Source organism: Anolis sagrei, chromosome 6 (genome assembly GCF_037176765.1).
Source record: "Anolis sagrei isolate rAnoSag1 chromosome 6, rAnoSag1.mat, whole genome shotgun sequence".
Classification (NCBI taxonomy): domain Eukaryota; kingdom Metazoa; phylum Chordata; class Lepidosauria; order Squamata; family Dactyloidae; genus Anolis; species Anolis sagrei.
In genome coordinates this window covers 114,092,671-114,116,361 of record NC_090026.1, presented here as the reverse complement: position 1 = coordinate 114,116,361, position 23,691 = coordinate 114,092,671, and the positions used below count along the sequence as shown (strand labels likewise).

At 37.1% G+C, this 23,691-nt stretch overlaps 1 protein-coding gene across 3 annotated transcripts in view; it reads left to right on the top strand.

The window, feature by feature from the left end:
• The window catches only part of CUL2 (cullin 2), a 42,527-nt gene that overhangs the window by 6,184 nt on the left and 12,652 nt on the right, over positions 1-23,691 (top strand). For 2 of the 3 annotated variants that reach the window (XM_060782513.2, XM_060782514.2), the window contains exons 3-16: positions 1,154-1,256; positions 1,546-1,640; positions 4,606-4,711; positions 5,105-5,187; positions 8,315-8,411; positions 8,518-8,628; positions 10,471-10,633; positions 11,930-12,054; positions 12,832-12,939; positions 14,359-14,418; positions 15,369-15,497; positions 15,610-15,696; positions 17,342-17,494; positions 18,881-18,958. In XM_060782513.2, the coding sequence (XP_060638496.2) occupies positions 1,154-1,256; positions 1,546-1,640; positions 4,606-4,711; positions 5,105-5,187; positions 8,315-8,411; positions 8,518-8,628; positions 10,471-10,633; positions 11,930-12,054; positions 12,832-12,939; positions 14,359-14,418; positions 15,369-15,497; positions 15,610-15,696; positions 17,342-17,494; positions 18,881-18,958 (1,498 nt within the window). Of the gene's footprint in view, positions 1-98; positions 416-1,135; positions 1,257-1,545; positions 1,641-4,605; positions 4,712-5,104; positions 5,188-8,314; positions 8,412-8,517; positions 8,629-10,470; positions 10,634-11,929; positions 12,055-12,831; positions 12,940-14,358; positions 14,419-15,368; positions 15,498-15,609; positions 15,697-17,341; positions 17,495-18,880; positions 18,959-23,691 lie in introns of those variants that run through there. The other variant, XM_060782516.2, reaches the window with a different exon arrangement.

Below are 23,691 nucleotides of genomic sequence, written 5' to 3'. Positions count from 1 at the left end.
ATTGCATGAGTCTCATGAGCTTCAAGTTGCCCCTCATAATGTAAATACGAGAGCAAGAACAATCTCTTAAACATTTTGCTTTGCCAAATGCTTGTTTTACCTTTCCCTGCAGCAGGAATATACAGCCAAGGGGTAAACCCACAGGATGAGCAACAAGGCCCAAAGGAAAGTGGAATTTGAACTGGTGTTATGTAGTAATGAAAAACACAACTTGGATCATTTTGTATCTCCAGGGAAAGCAGAAGCCAGTCCCTCAAATACAGATTCAGGGCATTTCACAATGCAACATTCCAGCCTGAAAGTATATGTTGAGATGCTGTTAAATAGTTTCTGGCTGTCTTCCTGGCTTCTCCATTGGGGATCTTTTCAAAGATGTAGTGGATAAGGAACCCCTCAGCCCTCCCACCAAATTTAGGTAACCTGTCCTCTATTTCGTGTCCCCCTCTTTTGAAGAGCACCCTGTTAAATTCTGTGCCCTGCAGACGCTGAGGCCACAAAGCAAATGATAGTGATGTTTTTAAAGCTTAACATTACAGGGCAACATAAATGTAGGTCTTATAAGTTCTAAACTGTAAAAATGAATCAAGTGAGTTCTTCCACTTTCAGAGGCTTTGTTCAAAGTTTTATTTAAATATATGCATTAATGATTTTTTAAAGTTCACATTTGCTTTTTAAGAATGATTTGATTACAGTAGTTCTGCCACATTTGGATAAGTTAGGGACACAGTTGTTCCCACAAAAGCGGGAAAACTTCAGATATAAATAAAAAACAGAAACTTTATTTTTACCTGCGAGAACATTTCTCTAGGCATTTGTAGACCATTACCACAAAGTTTCACACATAATTGTGCTGGAAGACCTACAGATGTCTAGAGAAAAAATATATTATTGGTCACATGTAGGGCAGCAGTGGAGGTGGCATTAAATGTAGCAAACCAAATTAAATCAACGAATGCTTAACCCACAAATGTGGAGGCATGGCCCACATGATATTCAGATACTTATTTTCACAGCAACCTGCACCCAGAAGAGAAAGACATCAGAAGCATTGTTAGTGAATGCACAGAGGTCATTGAAACTTACAATTTTAAAAAAACTGATAGAATTTTACTTGATTTTATAAAATATGTTTCAGCCTTGACTTCAAACCCAGTGACATTTATGCTTTATGTGTGGCTTATCCTGAACCTTTGGGGGAGAGACTTTATATGGAAACTAAGAATTTTTTGGAAAATCATGTACGCCTTTTGCACAAGGTAACTACCAAGTGTACAAAACACACATTTTATATTTCTGTATATCATATTCTGTATTATGAGTTTATTGTTTGGCTGTTAAAAGAATATAAGAATATATTTTTATTAAATGGAAATACCAAGGAAATACCTATGGTGTCTCCAAAACATATTGGAATCGTTTTACGAAACAGAATTTGATAGAAAGTAAGTTCTTGCTATGTATAATTCACCAGATTTGATTGAACGTTGTGAATTACCATGTAATGATTAGAGCAATAATTGAATTTGTGTGTTTTTCTCCTCATAGAGAGTTCTGGACTCTGAAGAACAAATCCTGGTAATGTATCATAGATACTGGGAAGAATACAGTAGAGGGGCAGACTATATGGACTGTTTATACAGGTAAATTATGGAGATATTCAAAGTATAATTTATGCACATAAAAAGAGAGAAGCGAACAGAACAAGTCTAAACCTATTAGAAGACTGAAACCTGTACAATTTACTTTGGAAAGTTATTGAGAAAGAAACTATGTCTTGCCATATGTGACAAGTTTACAGCTGTCAGCATTTTCTAATTCATGACTTTGCTACTTATAATGGTTCAATCCAGATTTAATCATACTCCGAGTACATCCATTATTACAAACAGATCTTTAATGTTTTAATGAGTCATCCTAAGAGTTTTTAAATGTTTTGGGTAATACCCAGATTTACGAATGAATCATTTGCCCCTATGTTACTCTACGAAAGTATGACTAAGTCTGGATTTTCCCTAATTGCATATATACTTTCTTTTTTATTTATTTTTTAAACACACATAGAAACTTTGTGAATTGTGTGATGCTCTGTTATGCTTTCTTGTTGCATGTACAGGTTAGATATCCCTTATTTGGAAATTCAAACTACCCTACAATTGTTAACAGCAGGGGCTGCTTTCTTGATGGTTTAATATACACAAACTTTGTGTAAAGAGCAAATGTATTTTTGCTTTTTGTTTGCTCAGTGTAAACAAACTTTGATTCATAATGTGTATTAGTGTGTATAAAGTTACCTTTTAGCTATGTGTATTAAGTGTACAGTATATGTCTACGAGACCAGTATCTTAGTTAAAAGGAACACAAGCAACCAAAACTCTGAAGCAATAAGCAGACCTGGGGACCCACAAGTTGAGAACCTCTGTAATATGTTGAACACCTATTGAATTGTCCTTTATGTTCTACATCATTTAATTAATATAACAGCTACAGTTGAATAAATATTAACAATGCACACTGAAGAATCAATTTAAAAGAAATTGTTTCCCTACTTTTGGTGAGACGATTTTGTTTTCTATGTAGACGAGTTGACTTGTAGAGGGGAAATCAATGGAAACAGGACCAAAACTGGATCGGAAGAAGGGCATCTCTTACATGTTATCAAAACCTCAGCAGACAGTTATGAAAAAATATACAGCAGACTCTCAATTAACTACCACCCATGGAGATTGGGGGATGCTGGATAAATATATACTACTCATTGCTTCAGAGTTTTGGTTGCTTGTGTTCCTTTTAACTAAGAGGCTACTGTAGTATTTTGTGCTTTTCAGACCCAAGCTTTTTAGAACAGGTCTTAAATGCATGAGCAAATTTTAAATGAAGAGGTAAAAATACCATACAATTATAATGCAGTGTAAAAAATTATGACAACAATTTGAAACGCAACAAGTAACTTTACAAACTAGTTTGTAGAATAAATGTTTATAAGATGCAAAAATGTTTATAAGAGACAAAAGAGAAAAACATTATTTCCACTCTGTGGTAAAGTTCCGAATTGCAACATTATTGTGTGAGAAGAGTTACAAAATAATGAATGACACAAAATACAAAATAACTTACTGCCTAACCCAAAACATTTGTACTGCATGCTGCTTGCTTTAATATTCCAAAGCCAATGAAGCAAATGAAAGGGGGTTTTCATTAAAAAAATAATAATTTAATTGTGTGTTTTGCAATGAAGGCTAATGTAGTTGCTGTGTATCCTTCCTACTAAAAGAGCATTTTTCATTATGTTTCCAGAAGGATGCATTTGAAGGTTCCTCTTATGTCCAATAATGTCTTATAATATCCAGTAAAGTCAAAGACATCTACTGTATCATTTGAATTTATGAATTTAAGCTTCAGCTTGCATGATGTATAGGCCTTAGTCAGCCCTTTCCTTGTTTGGATTTAGTCCTAAAATAATACTTTGGCACACCCTAGAAGTGAAAAAAAACTCAAGAGCCTATCCATACCCATGGGAAAAACTGTTTACATCAAGGAATTCCAGACAGTCCTCCCCATTCCTGAGGCACAGGAACTCTATGAAAGTGAAAAACCACAAATATAGAAAATGCCCTTATTTTAACCTGAGAGAATACCTCCCTATGTATTAGTTTCTTATAGAAGGAGGCCATAGAATCACACTGGAGGACCTAGAGATGTCTAGAAACAACATTTCAATTAAATCTGCAGAAGTAAAAAAAAACAACCCACAAATGTTGTTTGTAACCTTTGCCTTCTACCTATGGCTGGTCTGGGAATATTGTTGGCACTTGTAATTTGTTGCTTGGCTTTAATACCTGCATCCATGTCTATTTCTCAAGATACCATCAAATCCCGCCACTCCAAGTTGCTTAATCCCAGGGACTGCACACAACTGACACATGTCTTGGCCACTTTGACTTCCGTTATCAGGTTGACCTACTCGGGCAACTTCTCCTCCTACTAGAAAGCAAGGCAAATGAGCCTGGGCAATTCTAGCACTCAGCGCCCCTTAATGCATCTTTCTTCTTTATTTTCTCCTGGGACTGCTCACCACCACCTGCATGAAAGAGGACACCCACACATGAACTACTTCTTGACGGCCACATATGAACTATCCCAACCATGCATTTTTAATGGCTCCTAAGCACTCATCCATATTTCTGTGGGCCTGCCTTCTTCTCTTGGAGAGTATTCCTTGACACAACAGAAGAGAAGCAGAAAGAAGACAGCAGTGATGACCATTAAGCATCATAGCCAACCCAGCGGTTGTTCATTGTTGGAACGGGCAAAGCTATCACAGAAAACTAGTCCTTGGAGTGATGATTCCTCACCCCAATTAAAAAGCATAGTCAGCACTAATTTCAGTTAGGCTTCATATGCAATAGCTTAGATTGGTTAAAACTTGAAGAAGAAACCTCTGGTTTCCTCACAGTTGTGTTACCACAGTGGTTCTGCATACTGGCTGTGTTTCATGTCTGTTGACATGATTTGCTTTCTCTTAATCCAAATGTGAATTGTATTTTTACTGGTCTAGACAAGCTGTGGAAAGCATCTGAATAGAAATATTTTATGTTTTTTTTGTAGATACCTCAATACCCAGTTTATTAAAAAGAACAAATTGACCGAAGCTGATCTCCAGTATGGTTATGGAGGTGTTGATATGAGTGAACCACTGATGGAGATTGGAGAGGTATGTACTTGGCAGAAGGACCTTCAAGAGATAAAGATGAAGTTAATGTAAAAAAAATGTAGCCTGCCTTTTCAGCCATGGTATATCTATGTTTTAAGAGAAGCATCAACCCATCCTATTGTGTCAGTATAATAATAGGTTTTTTCTGTATCTTACTGCCTTTTTAAGGGGCTTTTATGGATACGTTCAAGCTGTTTTGTACAATTATCATTAATGTGATGGTAGATTAACAGTATTTACTATGTGTTCTTTATTTGATTTAATTTCTGATGTTATGTACTTTAAAGGTATGGCTATCCTACTTGCCATCAATACTGTTGAGCAGCTTTTTAAAAACTGAATAAGTTAATAATTTGTGTCTCACGTGTTTCTGTTCCACATTTGTCATGACAGCTAGCACTTGATATGTGGAGGAGATTAATGATTGAGCCCTTACAGGCCATCCTCATTCGAATGCTCCTCCGTGAAATCAAAAAGTGAGTACATTCTTTAGACATTATTGGGATTGGGGGGTAGTGTCTGTGTATAGCCATAACTAATGTGAGAGTTTTGCATGTCTGATTTAAGACACCATTGTATGTGAGGCTGTTCTGACTTATAGAATCATAGAATCAAAGAGTTGGAAGAGACCTCATGGGCCATCCAGTCCAACCCCCTGCCAAGAAGCAGGAATATTGCATTCAATTTGCATTCAAATAACCCCTGACAGATTTTCTATATGAACATTTGTGAGTTCATATAGAAAAGCAGAAAGTGTGACACAGCACATAGAAAATTTTCTATAGTGGTAGTCAGTGCTTATTTATGGTTTTGCTGAGTAACATTCTGTGAGGTTCTGAAATCTCTGTTCTGTCAGTAGCATTTGAATTTGAAGACAACATGTCTATGTTGGTAGGGCATGGAGGGAATTACAGTAAAACATGCTCTGTAGGGTGCTATGTAAGGAACACTGCCCTACTGCTTTTCACTCTTGTCTAAAACATTGGTATTGTTCCATTAATACATGGATCTGATTTTAAAATCTCTATATTTTAAAATTAGGTATTGTAGAGTATTGTATAAATGTAAAAAAAAGACTGACCTTAGATCCAGAACTCTTTCTGAAATTCTGAATGTATTACAGAGCTCATCAGCAATACAAGCTTCAGCCACTTCTGTCAGTCAGCTTTGTTTCAGGGTAAGGCTCTGATTGCAAGCAATGTAAAACCTTGCTTTTTCTATAGCACCTCAGCAAAGGCATAGAAAGGGAAAAACACCTAGACAACCTGACAGTCTTGCCAACAGTGATTTTTTTCTTAGTAATCTTGTTTTTTCCTCCCCTGAATCTGCCAGCAGGTGGCATAGGATTCTCAGAGTTATAAAGAGCAGCCAGGACAAAACACACAATTAAGTGTGAGAGTCCAACATGCCCTTGATGTTTGTATCCACTCTCATTTACAAAATCCATCTCAGAGCAGCACTGTTTCAAGTTTTAGCTGCTGATTAAAGGCAGATGCAGTTAATCCAAGATATCCTTCTTAGAAATAGTTTCAACACTTACTGAAATAAATAAGCCAGTGTGGTGTAGTGGTATGAGCATTGCACTATGATTCTGGAGACCAGTGTTCGAATCCCTTCTCAGCTATGGAAGCCCACTGGACGATCTTGAGGAAGTCTTATCCTCAGAGGAAGGCAATGGCAAAATCCACCAGATAAATCTTTCTAAGACAACCCCATGATATTGATGTCATAAGTCAACAATTGGGAGCATATTGGAGCAATATATATATATTTAAAAAATACTTTTGGGTGTTCTAATGTGTTTTTCCTAATACACACTTAGAAACACGGGCATCATTTTTTCTTAAGGTCATTGTGTCAAAATGCAGCAGAAATAGATATGATGCAGCATATTTGAGTTCAAAACATCAAAAACAAGTTTATCTTAGCCTTTCTAGTGTTTTTTACATTTTGAAATTTTTTGACATCATTTTCTGTCTGTCAAAAAACTACCTTCTGTTTTTTCACTACCTATTTGGGAAGAATTGAAAGAAATTGTCATTTGTTTCATACCAGCTATGGGGTCAGATTTATACCCTTTAATTTCTGTTCAGTTTAGAGTACAGAATGTCTGCTGTGGTGGTAGCATGAGTTCCAGACTTTAATCTCTTGGCATCAATAACAATGTAGGATTAGTATTCGTTGCCTGTTATTAAATATCACAACCATCCTTTCCCCTCTGCCTGTTCTTCACAGAATAACATGCTGATGGAATGAAATCGCCTTGCTCTTGGCTCCTTTTCCTGCTGGTGTGCACTCATTTTTGGCCTCAGATAACAGTCATACGACTCTTTAACCCCAAACTCTGACATGAGACTCTGTTGCAATTCCAATTCTGCTCTGTTTTCTTGATCTACTTTTTCTCTCCTTCTATCTCCTCTTAAAAAATATCTGAAAGAGAAAAAGTAGGGATGCTACTCTGAAACCACATCTTAGGCCAGGGTGTAATTCAGGGCCGTTCCAGACAAGGCCCTCTATCCCAGAATCTGATCCCAGGTTTTCTGTTTATCCAGATTATCTGGCAATGTGGACTCATATAATCCAGTTTAAAGCAGAAAACCTGGAATTAGATCCTGGGATATAGGACCTGTCTGGAAGGACCCACAGTTGAGGAACACTATAGGGTTCCATGGGTATGCTTTGTCCTTTGAGGACACCCAGAAACCTAAAATAGAACCTTCTGCTAATAAGTCAGGCTAATATTTTTGGACTAGTTTTGGTGTCACAGTAGAAGTCCAGTGTTCCACCAATCTGGTCACCCACCATTTTCAGTTCTGGCAAAGAGGTACAAAAGTGACTTAGAGAACATTTTACACCTAATTTTAATGAAAGGGGGGGGGGAGGCTCATTTTCCCATGCAATATGCATGAACAGTAGAGACATCAATCCACTTTTGCAGGGTTTACAGGCACAGCCTTCCCCCTTCAAGATGAATGAATATTTTAATATCTGGGGGGCGGGGGGGGGAGTTGAGTGGTCTGGGGAGGGACTACTTGTCATAATTCCAGGAGGAAGATAAGGAAGAGCATGTGTCGTTTACCACTTCACTTGCTCAGTGCATCCCAGCTCCTTTCATTCTTCCTGTGTGCTGTGAGTGACTACTCAAATAATCAAAACTGAAAGTGTGAAACCCACCAAAAGTGGAGGGACATCTGCATTGCCCATGGAAGTGGAAGGACAACTGTAACAATAAACATATTGTTATAAAATTTAAATACATTTTATGTAAACATAATAAATATAAGTTGCTTTATCGTTTGACTCTTGATTGACTGCTATATGCAGAAAAGGCTTTCTGCTGCACAGTATATAGGGATTGACTTGCAGATCCGAATATCCCCTTCCTCCCTTCCACATACTGTGTGTCCATTTTTTTTAGAAGTATGTCTTCTAAAGAGAGGTGGTGTTTGCACATTACAAAAAAATCAACTGCCCAGTCACGGAAAAGTGGTTTAAACCATTCGTCTCATTGATGTTGTAGCCAGGGCTGTACAGAAATAACATATATGTTAAATCTTTCATGGACTGTTTCATTCCCTTTTTTTCTTTTTCTCCATCTTTCAGTGATCGTTGTGGAGAAGATCCAAATCAGAAAGTAATCCATGGGGTTATTAACTCCTTTGTTCATGTTGAACAGTATAAGAAAAAATTTCCCCTAAAGGTAAAAAAACCCAAAACCCAGTGATTTTTTTTTCATGGTTAATTGTGATGACTGATTATTTCATGTCTTACCCTATTTGTACTTGATCAGAATCTTTCAATTTTAGTTTTATCAGGAAATATTTGAGTGTCCTTTTCTGAATGAAACTGGGGAGTATTATAAACAAGAAGCTTCAAATCTAATGCAAGAATCAAACTGCTCACAGTATATGGAAAAGGTAAGTAGCTTTTATTTATGCCGATTGTGCCTAAAAGGATCATGGAACTGTTACTCTTTGAATCCCCTGAGTATCATGGTAGGATGTCTCTTAGCTCTTGATTTCCCAGTCCAAGAACAAAGGAAAGAAAGAACAATGTCTGTGGTAATGGAATGGAATCACCTTTAGGAATAGGATGCAGGCATTAGTTCCTACATTCCTATTTAAATGTCATTCTAGGGAAATACATTGCTGATCCAAGGCTTAGGAGCTATATCCAGAGAATTCACAACTACTCTTGCAATACAGCTGTGCCTGCTTGCCTCCTGTGATTTCTGAAGAAAGACTTTACAATATCAGCTTATGCGTCACCTTCAAATACCAGCACTCCACCAGGCTAATGGGCTCCACACAGTTTTCTGCATTCCTGTCTAGATATTAAAATAAACATTATTGCTTGGTTTTGAATTTGTTGGATTTGAATTATCTTGCCACTTCATTACACTAGAGAAAAAAATTCACTTAAAATCCAGTTTCTGCCTCCTGAAGAATTTTAGTAAGGCTGTTAAAGGCTTCTCCCTAAACTACAAACCCCAGAATTCTGCAGGAGACAGAAACCAGATTTTAATTGGATTTTTTATCTAGTGTGATGAGGAAGTTGATTGTATTCAGACTGTATACCATCTCTCTTGGCAGAGCATGTTCTATGTAAATGAAATTGAGCTTTTCAATAATGTCATAAGTTAGCATTTTGAAGGTCTTTCCACACAGCCATATAACCCAGAATATCAAGGCAGAAAATCCCACAATATTTGCTTTGAATTGGGTTATGTGAGTTCACACTGCCATATATTCCAGTTCAAAGCAGAAAATGTGGGATTTTATTCAGCTGTGTGGTAGGGGCTTAAGTGACTTTCTGGTGTTATACCAAGGCTTCTAATTGATTATCTTGAATCTTGACTGCAGCTATATCCCATCCCATTTGCTTTCTCTAGGTCACTTTGGTTTTGTTCTTATTGTTATATAAGCCACTTCTCTTCCCCCCCCCCCCCATTTTTGGCAATAAAAAACAAAATAGACAGCAAAAGTAAATAAAGATGTATGATATGAATGGACAACAAAAAGTTGCTTTGGACTTGATTGTCTTTGAAGGGGGGATTTAGGCTAATTTGGCTGCTCCTGTTTAGCAAGCCCAGAACAAAATTTGGCCTAAATGCTTCCACTTCACTATTCCATTCACATCATTTTGCTACCTTGTTTAGTTTAAGCTTTAGTTCTCCATTATATCCAAAACAAAAAGCTATGATTTAACGGTCTATTAACCACAATCTTAAACTGCCGTTACAGAATCCATACCCTTCAAGTGAACATGAGCTGGTTTCTTCCCGCGAAAATAGTTGCCCTTATTTATAGGATGCAGTATAGTCTTTCACCTGTAGCAGATGATCATGAATGGGTTATCTGGAATCTTGTTGGCCATATCCTCTTCAATTTTTATTAAAATTCCAATAATGCACCAATATATACTAAATGTATAAAATGGAATATAGTTTTGATGTCTGAAAACATCATTAATATTATGCTAAGTGATTCTGAGTAGATTTTGTTACTTAAATCACGTAGCAACTTCTTCTTGGTCAGTCAAATGCTAACTTAATACACACATCAGATCATCTTTGGCCTTTAAGCTACACCAAAAGAATGAAATTATATCCACAGGTATATGATTTGAGAAAGGTATCCATTACACTAAATTGTTGCCTTAATCTTCATTTTACTGTGTTTTTTAAACCTTGAATGTTCTTTCAGTTCCTAGTTTCTCAATAGTTTATCATATTTCTATATCTTGAAAATTGCTCTTAGGTTTTAAGTAGATTAAAAGATGAAGAAATGAGATGTCGAAAATACTTGCACCCCAGCTCCTATGGCAAAGTAATTAATGAATGCCAACTACGAATGGTAGCAGAACACTTACAGTTCCTTCACGCAGAATGCCATAGCATCATCCGACAAGAAAAACGAAATGGTAAATGGATATATTGTGATAAAAGCTTGAATCCACATGAATCCAAAGTAAAAGTACTCTGTATTAAAATGCTTTTAGTGTATGCCACTTTGAGTCTCCATGTGAAGAGAAAAACCAGGGTATAAACAAACATAACAACAACAACATGCTAAATACAGTATTTTATTGGAACAGATTTATGTACATCTGCATTTTTTTCTAATTTAAATAAATGTACTGTGATCTAGAACAGGATATTTTCATGTATATCTGATATGGATGTGCCTCACAGTTGATCACTTATAGTAAACCTTTTAGTGCAGTTGGATTGAGACCAAAATGTTTACAGAGACTGAATGAACACCTCTTTCTCTTCATCTTAGGGTCTTCTTGTGACTTATCTTCATAGTCTTTAATTTATTACTACATTAATCCCCACGTGAAAATGAAATGTCATAGCTATGAATCTATAGAAACATAAAGATATATCAATAGAGATATGTTGGTTCCAGCAACACTCTTTTGCTTCCAATTTGAATAAAGTCAGTCCCCAAGTTGCTAATAAGATATGTTCTGTAGGTTCGTTTTGAAGTTGAATTTGTTTGTAAGTTGGAACAGGTATATTTTAAGTGTAACTCCAGCCATAAAGATATATATTTTAGCTTTGGATAGCATAGGGAAGGGTGAACAACACCCCTGTAGTGTTTGTTTTGCTGTCTGTGCCCCTCTCCAGAAGATTGCATGTCGCTTTGTGTTCCCGTGATAATTGGGTTTTGAAAATTTGGCTTGTTGTGGAAACAAGGATTCGTGTTAAGTCTTCAGTGGAGACTCCTTTCCCTCATGATAGCTCTTTCAGGAGTGAATTCCCTTCTGAGAGGGAGATTTATCTCACTTTTTGTTGTGTCACCTCCATACTTAACTAAGAGTCATTTGTAAGTTAGATGTTTGTAACTTAGGGACTACCTGTACTGTCCTATCTATCTGACTGTGAAGATATTATATAGATGATATATTGCCCAGGATTTCAAAACCAGGATTCATAAACTGTTAACAAACCCAAATTTGAGGCTGGTTTCTGTTTCTGTTTTGAGCACAATCAACTGCAATACCTATCTTGCAATGTAATGCAAGGCATTCTCTTTACTCTCTTTACTCATCTGGTAAAGTGAGTAGTAAAGTGTAGTTATTATGATTTAATAAGCCAAAATCTCTGGCTTACAGCTGTTTGGTTGAATCTTTAGGTGCAAAAGTTGTGGATATAACCAATTGCAATGCATTAAAATATCTTTAAACCAAGATCTTCCCCACTTTTTGCAGATATGGCAAATATGTACACATTGCTTCATGCCGTGCCAAGTGGTTTACCTCATATGATTCAGGAACTACAAAACCATATCCATGATGAGGGCCTTAGAGCAACCAGCAATCTTTCTCAGGAAAATGTGAGTTTATTTTTCAACTTATTTTTATTGATCTTGCTATGGTTTTATATTATATGTTAATGTTTTTAATTGTATTTTATGGTTTTGGGGGCATTGAATTGTTGCCGACTGTAAACCTCCCTGAGTCGCCTGCGGGCTGAGAAAGGCAGTATATAAATATAGTAAATAAATAAACACGAAAGGAAATATTTTCTTGGTAGTTCAGAACTTAAAATACTTTACTGGAAAATTGTTTTGCCTCTTTGTACATTTCCATATGCTTGTGATAATTTCACTAACACCATCCACTAAGTGATTTGTACATTTTTGTTTTGGCTTTGTTATACCTTTGAATAAAACAGTGATTGACTTGAATCGGTTGCAATCCAGTATTCTCTTAATACAGCTCTCACCAACTGTCTGCCATATTTTAGTGAATTTCAATTCCTATTGTCATAAGGAGTATTACTTTATAGACTACATTATTATAGGCAAACACCCTGAGAGGGCAAAGAAGGGTACTTTGAATATGTGGACATGTGATTAGTATAAAGAGACGCAATGTGATGTCGCGTAAACAGTACATATATAATGCTCCATACTGTTATCCGTGAGAATCAGTACAAGTTGACTTTCCTATATTTAATGTTCCCTGGATGTTACCCTTTTCCAAACTGTTTCTGTTTACCTCTTCAAACTTTCTTTCAGACAGTTAATGAGATAAAAACTGTGCATCAAAATGTGTGTTTGTAGTATTACTTTCTTACTGCAATTTAAAATCTGTCATTCTGTCCTTAGATGCCCACGCAGTTTGTGGAATCAGTGTTGGAAGTCCACGGTAAATTTGTTCAGCTCATCAACACAGTTTTGAATGGAGATCAGCGTTTTATGAGTGCACTTGACAAGGTAATTCCAGCACAATTGTTATATTTACTCATCATAAGCAACATAAGACTAGATCCGAAGTAGCCATGCTTAGATTTTATCATGTATGTGTCTTTGTGCCTTCAAGTCACCTTTTGACTTACAGAGTCCCATCACAGTATTTCCTTATGCAAAGAATACTCAGTTAGTTTTGCCAGTTCCTTCTTCTGAAACACAGCCTACAAAACCTGGTATTCATTAATCGTTTCTCATCCAAATACTACCCAGGGCTGACTCAGCTTAGCTTTCAAGATCAGATGGGATCTGGGTGCCTTTAAGGAGTTTAAGTCAGTTAGAATAAAGTAGTTGAATTAAAATGGATGCTTAAGTTCATCATGACTTTTTGGACCACCTACACTGGCCATTTAATGCAGCTTCAAACTGATATTTAAGAAATCTTAGAAGCAGTTTGAGGACCAGGTGGTGAACCATGGAGCACTGATGTGCATTAAGGGGTTTTATTTGCACACTTTTGAGGGTGTTTGCTGTTGTCTGGCTGACACAATTTGAAGCTAGATTCAATCTGCATTAAATGATAAATGCAGATGCTCCCTAGTGAGATTAGATTAGTCCCCAAATCTCCAAACCTTAAGTTCGAGCCTAAAAACATGGCTATTTATACGGGCCTTTCACCTGGAGTAATGTACTATGGTCCTGTGATGACGTCGACCATTGTTATTCAGCATTTTTGTTCATGTTTGAAGAAACCAAATGACCCACAGGTATTACTGTGTTTTAGAATTTTTTAATTTTTTAATTTTATTGATTGACATTGCTCATTGTTTGTATTTAGTCAAATGGTATATTGGTTTGGTGATATGTAATTCTGTTTTATGTGTGGCCCCTTGAGTTCTTTGTTAGCCACCCCAAGTCCCTTCAGGGAGATGGTGGTGGGGTACAAATAATAATAATAATAAAATTATTATTATTATTATTATTATTATTATTATTATTTATGGTGTTTAAGTCTCCTTAACTTGATTTGGTCTCCCCTTATCCATCCCATGTTGGTGAAGAATTTAAGGAGTAAGTTGAGTAGGGTAATAGTACTAAATAGCAATAGTGAATTTGACTTTGCTTATCACTATTTAAATTATTATCATTGATTTTTATTTGTAATTAAAACAGTCAAGTAGTTGGGGAAAGGGGATGACCCAATATTTTCAATTCACTTTAGGAAGTGTGGGAGTTGAAGTCCAAAACACCCGGAGTTTGGGCCAAAGTTTTCCCATGCCAGGTTTAAACTATACATAAGAAATTGGTAAAATGGGATTTATTCTTTAAAATTAGAATTAGTTGCTGTATTTATGTTAGCATGCTCTATGAACCTCTTCATTGTGCTAGAGGTGAGTAGTGTCAGCAAGCCTCCATGAAAATTGTTTTCTTTGTGTTCTTTTATAGGCTTTGACATCAGTAGTGAACTATAGGGAACCAAAGTCTATCTGCAAAGCTCCTGAGCTGGTAAGCATCTCATACTTGTTCATGTGTCCATATTGTAAGCATGACATCTCTTCTGATAACATTAAGTCCCAAACACATTTTAATTGATGTATTGTATTAAAACAATGGACTTAAACGTTTTTTTAAATTTGGCTCAACTTGGAAGAGACTTGTATAGGTTAATAAAAGTGGATACATACTGTGACTCAGATCCAACATTGGAGTAGACCCAATGAAACCAGTAGCACTTAAGTTCTGACTAATTTATTTCACACAATTTTTATTTTCAGGAGGTTGAAAACTGGTGCTTTTCTATGTTTTTTGTTTGTTAGTAGGTCAAAAAATAATTCAAATTTGTTACTCAAGTTTTTTGCAGAAGTTTGGGCTACTGCCTCAAAAAGTTTGGAAAAAAATTGAGACTTAGGCTAGCTTTGGATGCAAAAAGGCCACTTTTGACTCATGATATGCACTTTCCCCACTCCTTTTTTTTTAAAAAAAAATCTTTTATTAAATTTTCCAAGTATAAAACATACATACATATCTTCATTACATACCTTAGCGATAAAGAACATGGAAAAGAAAGAAGGGGGGGGGGGTAGGTGTGTAAATCTATAAACCCACTCATACATTCACTCATCCATACTTACTCCACAGTACTCGCATCCAGTCATCCCTAAAAAGAAGTGGGGGGGGGGGGGTGAGGGGGAAGAGGGGGGTAGTGGTTTGTCATTTATACAGAATTAAAAGATTGACTTCCGTTTTGAGTCCAGACTGTGTTAGTATTTGCAAATTATAGTCTCCCAATTTCCCCTCGTCTGTTCGAGAGTGGGATCCTAATTTTCTTTTGACCCTTTATTACTGATGTTTTATTAATTTTGCCTTATCTTTATAGTTCCTAAGCAGTTCTTTCTTCAGCTCTTTTCCCCACTTCTGATCTAGTTTAATAAACACTCTTTCTTTTTTCACTTGAGCTGGCCAAGTATTGTGACAACCTACTGAAAAAATCAGCAAAAGGCATGACGGAAAATGAAGTAGAAGACAAACTTACTAGTTTCATTACAGTTTTCAAGTACATTGATGATAAAGATGTTTTCCAAAAGGTAACCACATTTTTTTAAAAAATACGTTAGTTAATTCATATTTTCCCCCTCTTCTGAAATGTTATATATATGAAATACAAAGAAACTGAACTCTTGCTTTTCTTTAATATAGTTCTATGCCAGAATGTTGGCAAAACGGCTTATACATGGTTTATCCATGTCCATGGACTCTGAAGAAGCTATGATTAACAAACTGAAGGTAATTACAAGTTTAATGGCTTGGGAGAATCAAGTCTAGCATAAACCAGATCAGTTCCCAAGGAAATTATCTAAATATCCTTCATAAAGGGTCAGGACAGTTGTTAAATGTGCTCATTGTAAAAATGCAATCCTTTGAGAAGTTTTGATGAGTTTCCCCCTTTTTAAAGCATTATTAGCTGGTTAAAAGTTATTGTAAAATAGAGCCAGCAGAGGGTGCCAAAATGATGCAAGCTGGCAAGTTCCAGTCCTTGCTGTTAGAAGACTGTGTGCATAGAAAGAGTTCTTCAGACACTGTAAAGTGGTGTCTTCATTGCTTCAGTATACAAATCCATTTTTCGTCAGACCATACTGTCTGGTGAATTGGTTCTGCATATTTCCACACATGTCATCTGGTATCTGGGAGAACTCTAAATTAGCTCCCAACTGCACAGGTAGTATTGCTTCATTCAGTGTGTGTTTGGTTGTCATGGATACTAGTTGAGTACCTGTGGCACCACTGGAGTGGAATGACACCATTCCTCCTGCCCCGCCCACCCTCACCTCAGTTTGGAAAGTTTCACTTACTATTGTGAAGGGTGTGAGCATATCCACTATAATGAAGTAACATTTGAAAAAGAAATGCAATGGCAACAATCATGTCACTGCCCCTCAACCCATGCTAGAGCAACGTAGAAACTAGGTGAATAAATTGTTCATCGTTATTGCACAAAAATTGGGACAATGCTGCTCTCCAGACACGTTTGAACTGTAATATTAATCAGCCATGGCTAGAATAGTAAATTATGATAGAAGTTCAGTCCAGGAGCATCTGGTGAGCCACACGACTCCATGCCAATGTATTCCTTTAAAGAGAGAGAGAGAGAGAGAGAGACGTATTGTTCACTCACCAACATTTACCATTTGTTTATACTGTATAATAATAATAATAGTAGTAGTAGTAGTAGTAGTAATAACAACAACTACTACTTTATTTCTAGACCCCCCTCTCTCCCGTGAAGGACTCGGTGCAGGTTACAAGTAAAAAGGCAAACATTCAATGCCTAACAGCACTCCATGCAGTCATGCTAGCCACATGACCTTGGAGGTGTCTATGGACAACGCCTGCTCTTCGGCTTACAAATGGAGATGAGCACCCCCCGCCCCCCGAGGCGGACCTGACTAGACTTAATGTCAAGGGAAATCTTTATTTGTACCTTTCAATGCCTCAAAATAGAATCATAGAATCAAAGAGTTGGAAGAGACCTCATGGGCCATCCAGTCCAACCCCCTGCCAAGAAGTAGGAATATTGCATTCAAATCACCCCTGACAGATGGCCATCCAGCCTCTGCTTAAAAGCCTCCAAAGAAGGAGCCTCCACCACACTCCGGGGCAGAGAGGTACCGACACATCAAATAATACAGAATAATGAAGAGTAACATCAGAAAACTTAAAGGAATTAAGCATCAAAATAAAATAAATACAAAAGCAATCCATTAAGACATAAAAATGGAAAATAAATAAACATTACAATGTACACCCTAAAAACAAATTGAGACATTACATTAAAAATGGCTGGCAACGATTTTTAATCTAAGATGTATCATAAGAGACAGCTTATGTGTGCCTTATCTACCAATCTTATGCGTGTGGTTGTGTTTTCCAGCAAGCCTGTGGTTATGAGTTTACTAGCAAGTTGCATCGAATGTATACCGACATGAGTGTGAGTGCAGACCTTAACAACAAGTTCAACAACTTCATCAAAAATCAAGACACTGTCGTAGATTTGGGAATTAGTTTTCAGATATATGTTCTTCAGGTAATAAGGCGCATGTATGTGTTTTGAATCATGTAATGCGTATTGCATATGTGTAATGGAGTTAGTGCAGGTGTTTACACTCAACTATGATGATTCTTTTCAGTGATTCTGTGTTCAGCTACATAACCATCAAAAATCACCACCTACAGTATAGGTGATATTATGATACCCTGGATTATTTGAACACGTCATGTATCTCAGTAATTCCTATTTGTAAGCAAACGTGTGAAATATGAAAGTATATTCTGGCATGCCTCCTATTTTGTTCAAGGACTAAATGCTAAATCATACTGACACACTTCTACAAAAGAGATGCATAACGCAGAAGTACATCCTATCATATGGACAAATTAGCTTGAACACTTAGTTGGAATTCCGTATTGTTGCCTATGCTCTGTGATTCATCAGGAACATATTAGAATTGAAACTATATTCTGTTTTGCATAGGACTGTATGTGTTTGGGGCTTGATTCACTTCTGTAACCCTCACGCTTTCCCCAGTGGTTCTCTTCACTTCTGTCCAGTTGAGGAACCCTCAGCAGATAAGCACAATAGAACAGACAAAGGAAAAGATGCCATAGAATAGTGTATCCCCATAATACTAATAGGTCCATTAGAACAACTTCCTTTGTCCATTAAAGCAACCCACATTAACCCATATACAGATTCTTTCTCAAACCAAGAACTCCAACCATATATGTTGACGCTAGAAAAGGAAACAGGGACAAAAATGATATGTGGGATCATATAGAAGGTGTCTCAAACTGGCTGTTTCTCCTCCTAAGAAGAAGATGGCCAGTGCTGGGCTGCATTAGGACGAGCAATAGGGAGAAATGTTGTTGCTACAAGATAGCATTGTAAGTGCACAACGTGGCTTTCCTTGTATCCCACTTGCTAGCTTGCTACCATTCACCTGTACCAAAGTAAAATCCCTACGCTAATTTGGCCAGTTTCTTTATTGGAGCTGGTGGGCTACCATCTTGTCTTTTGTCTCGTCTACGGCATCTTGTCCTGGCTGTTTTTGGGTATTATTTCTGTGTTAGCCCACTCCTTGCTTGTATATTAGATGCAAATAAACTTTTATCCTGCAGAAGAAACAAGACTGGTTCCCTTAACCGCTGGCTTGTGCAGTCAGGAAAGCAGGGGTTTCCTTCTTCCACACTACATTTATTAATCAGTGGGGAACAAAATTTTGGTATTTTTAAAAGAGGTTTTCTGGAATTTCATGGGCTGTGTCATTATTTCAAGTGAGGTTGCTATTAATAGCACTAATTCTCACTCACCTATCATAGTTTTGGATTCATTTTTAGAAATAACAGCTGCTTTATCTTTCTTTGTAAAACTAGGTTCTGTGACCAATAATTATTTAATGTTTTCCATTTTCAGGCTGGAGCATGGCCTTTGACTCAGGCGCCTTCATCTACATTTGCAATTCCTCAGGAACTGGAAAAAAGTGTACAGATGGTAGGTTAGTAGGAGATTTCTTGCAGATTAATAGCAAGTGGTATTAAGATGGGGCTTGGAAAACTTAATCAGTCTTACCATAGAAGTCATCTACATTATGTTTAAATCATGCAACCTTGTTAAGTTTTGGGGTCTTCCCAGACTCCTCTTTGCTGGTTCTATATGCTTTAATGAGAAGGTGATTCTAGTGTGGTGTGTTTCTAATACTGCCATCAAAATCTCTTATCCTGGAATGTTTGGAGGATATTGTTTTGAAGAAGGTGAGACGGTTAACATTTTCATGTAGGCTTGTATTTTAGAAAGTTCACAGGCCTCTTTAAATCCTGTTTGAATTGTAGTGCTACCCAATATGAAATATAACATCCAGTAATTCAAGGAATGAAAAATTGCTACATCATATGATGAGAATATTCTGCCTTCCAGGCACTGTTTGGTGAATGGTATTCTACCATACATTTCATGGAATATATTCATTTCATAGACATGTGCTTATCAGTGTACATTGAAAGAAACTTGTTGAATCACAATGGTGCCAGACTACAGCGGCAGTGTTGTGATTCAGTGTAATCTACCACTTAGTGATGAAGTCACACAGCATTTGTCATCAGAAAGTTCTTAATGTTCAGTTGGATTTTCCTTTCTTATAATTTAAACTCATTCTTTCAGCTCCTATATTCAAGAGCTTGCTTTGTCTTTCATGTGAAGCCTTTATTTCGAGACAACTATCATACCACTCCTGTCTTCTCTCTTCTAGACTAAACAGATATGGGGAGGGTGACCAAGATGATAAAAAGCTTGGCTTGCCACATCCTGTTCTATGTGGGTCACCCTCCAACTTACTTGTTGCCTCTGCTTTCTTCCGTCTCCCTTCAAGATAGATACATAGCTGCTTAAATTGTTTTGGGCTTATGTCATAGGGGTGCACAAAGTTTAGCAAGAAGAGTTCAGCCATGAGCATCTGGCTGTCATTAATGATGAATAGATAAACAGAGCTTTAACAGTCAGAAGAAATTGATTTGTTGTAAGCATTGTTGACGTTTTTAATAAACAGGCTGCCTCATGAATGCCAATAAGGTCACTGGATGACATGTTGGATTTCAAAGTAGTTTAGTTCGGTGTAGCTGTATTTTATATATCTGACTAGCATTCAGAGCCAGTATGGCATCGCGGTTTGAGTGTTGGATTAGGGTTCAAATCCCTGCTTGGCAAGTTACATTCTCTCAGCCTCAGTGGAAGGCAAAGGAAAATGTATCTGAGCAAATCTTGCAAAGAAATTGTCATGATAGGGTTACCTTAAGGTCACCATAAGTTGGAAATGGCTTTAACAACAACAACAACAACAACAACAACAACAACAACAAGCATAATTCAGATACTCCTTGCTAATTTTACTATTTGCAAAACATTGTAACTCCTTTTTATAAAACAATGATGGTAAACACTTTGCTTTCCAGACGACCTGGACTTTCACCTTCTAGAACAGTTATCCCAACCTGTGGTCCATGGACCACCAGCAGTCCACAAGAACGAAAACATGGTCTGCGGCCTCCCCATTACTACACTGTTGCCTCAAAACTACATGACAACGAGAGCGACTGGTCTCACGAAACTCTCTTATAGTGCTGAGGCAACAGGGATGTTGGGAAGGGAGAGGCTGACTAGCCACAAAAGATTACTACTACCAAATCAGCTGTAGATTATTAAACATGGTTTTCTGTGGGCAAGCAGATGGTGACTACTGGATTGCATATGTTCTGTATCAGAAACTAGAGCTGATGTGGTCTGTCCAATGCAATTTTCTGAATCAGCACCCCAAATAACCAAATCGAATCTAAAGTTGACCAAACCCTGATTTGTAACCCTTTTGGTACTAATGTTGGAGAGTGGTCCCTGGTCAAAGTGGTCCTTGATCATATGGTTCCTTGTTAAAAAAAAATGGGGACCACTGTTCTAGAAGCATCTTACTGAACATGGCCGGTTGTAATAAAAATATTGGAAGTAGAAGTAAAAAACAGGCAGCCCAAAATGTTTCTCACCCCAGTGCCTAGGAAGGTACCTTGCAATACAGCATTCAGGTCCCTGTCTTCTGTAATATCTGGCCCTAAATTTTGAAAGACCTACATCACTGCTGCTTTATGTTTCTCTCCTTTGAACCCTTTCCATTCCTTACAAAGTATGGCCCTCTTTGTATACATTTGTGTGTGAGAGAGATAGGGAGAGCTTCAGAGAAAATCATTTTCTCCGTATGATAAACCTTTCCCTGGAAACATCATCTACATTCTTAATAATAAGAATGGAAAGAGCCCGATATTGGGAGACAAATCCCAAAAAATTGGACCTAATATGCCTGTGTGTTGTGTTGTTACGTACAAATAAATCTATAGTAATGATAATAATAATTTTATTTCTTACCCTCCTCTCCTCGAAACGGGTTACAGAATAATTAAAACACATAAACATTTAATAATTGCCACAAATACATATATTAAAATGTATTCATATAAAAGATACATATCAAACATTTTTCTATAAAATACATAGTAAACTACACAAAACAGATTAAACAAAGGACACGAGATTATCTTTGTTAGACTACCATCACCTTTCGTTTTCACCACAGAACTCCAGTACAAGAGTGCTTCCTTCTATTTCATTTCATGCACAATTGACTTTAGTGATGACAAATGTCATCTTCATGCCTTTTTTTTTTTTGGGGGGGGGGGTGACCCAGAATGTTTGGTTAATAATTTTGTTCCTTTTATTAGAAATCACAATATGTTTTTTTTTTTTTGTTTTTTGTGTACAACTTGCATATTAGGCAAGGATTTCTTGTTCCTGGTCCCTTTTTGCTTTAGGCCAATTTTTGGGGGGAAAAATGCCCCAAAATGTGCCATTCATCTTTAAATAAAATGTTGTTTGTGGTGTGCTCTGTATTAGCGATTTATTACCCGGTTCTCTCAAGAACTTCTTGAGATTTTAACTCAAGTGAGTCTCTTAATTCATATCAGTGACATCAAGGGAAGAAGCCCCTCTGTTTCCAAATGACAAGTTAAATGAAAAGAATGTAGTCAGTTTTGTGCTTTTTCGGTTCTTATATATTTTGCCTGAGGACTTCCTCTCATATCTCTAAAGAAATCTATCTGTCTTTAGTCTTAAAATTCCTTGCACTGTTGACAGTGCAGAAAAATTCTCCAGTGAAATTAATTAGAAATATTTCTGCTGGAGAAGCTATTCTGTCTCCAGAGAAATTTAGAAACAGTTTAACTTTCCCCTTCACTAAAGACACCTTTATCATTTTCTCTCTCTTTTTTTCCTAGAAGCATCAAGATTTGTAGGTTAGGCATAGTTCGCTAATAGAGCCATCCTCCAGTCTTTAAGTCTCTGTTGGTCAATGTTGGTGTTAAATGTGGATTCTTTTATAGTTCGCAAGAATCTCCCAAGAGTTCAGAGTGCTCTCTGCCTTCATAGACTGGCATCTGATATCAAAACATGTGAAATTTCCATTTGCCTTAGTTGCAAGTCCAAAACATTTGAGCAGTGGCAGGCATGACAGATTTAAATGAGAAGGTCTATTGAGACGTGGTGAAAAAAGTGACCATATATCTGTAGCATTGAATTTCTCAAGAAGTCTCCTTCTAAATATGCTTCCTGAACTCTAGCATTGTTAGCTAAAATTGTAACTTGAAATATCCTTGAGTTTTCTGCTTTAGGGTTGCTTCTTTTTTTCTCATAGTATCTACTGCCATGTGAGTATTTGTTTGTGGAGCAGGGAAGCAGTTGCAGCTTTGACTTTTTACTATGGCAAAAGGTATTTTTGCAGTGGTAAAAATACAATATTTACAAGTTATAAGACAATATAGCAGATTAAGGTTGGTTGTTTTAGTGCTTGGAAAATCTACTTTTCAGTGAATATCATAGGGTTTTCTTAGGTAAGGAATACTCAGGGATGGTTTTGTGTGTTCTTTCCCCTGAAATATAGCCTACAGCACCTGGTATTCACTGATTGTCACTCATCCAAATACTAACCAAGGTTGCTCTTGCTTAGCTTCCAAAGTCAGATGGAATCTGGTGTCTTTAAAGCTCCACCACCACCATAACTATTTAGCTACATTTCAGTTACTAGAATGTCAACAGGTGATAGCAACTAGATGCTTTTCCAATCTCCTAGTGAATATAATGCAGAAGGGAACAGGGATCTAGGCAAGAAAGCAAGCTGCATGTAGACTATAAAAAAGGTTTATACCAAGGATGATTGTGATTGAAAGTTGTAAACAAAATCTTGAAGTCGACTGCTTTGCTCTTTTTCATGTAGGGAGGGGATAGAGGTCTATGTTGTAAGAGGAAAATTAGTGTGCTTCCAGACAGGACTAAAATCTACACCATGCAGTGCCACCCCCCAAAAAGCAGTCTTTCCTGGAGGGAGGGGTTACATGCCATCCTGATTAAAATCTCTGAAGCCCCCCAGTTTACCCGTAAAAATAAAGTAAAAACTACCTGGCTGCCATAAGTTCCCTCCTGGCACCAAGACATTTGGGAGGGGGGGCGAGGAGGAAAACTACCTCTCCCCCCCCCCCTTTCCTGGTTTGTCATTTCCTCAGCTTGTTCCAAAAATAATTTGGTTTTACTGGAGGTGTCATTTGGATGCCTCCATAAAACAGACACAGGTCCCAGGATATAGGCCTGTCTGGTAGAGCCCTTAGTTGTATACGTTTGACTGAAATATATTACATGCA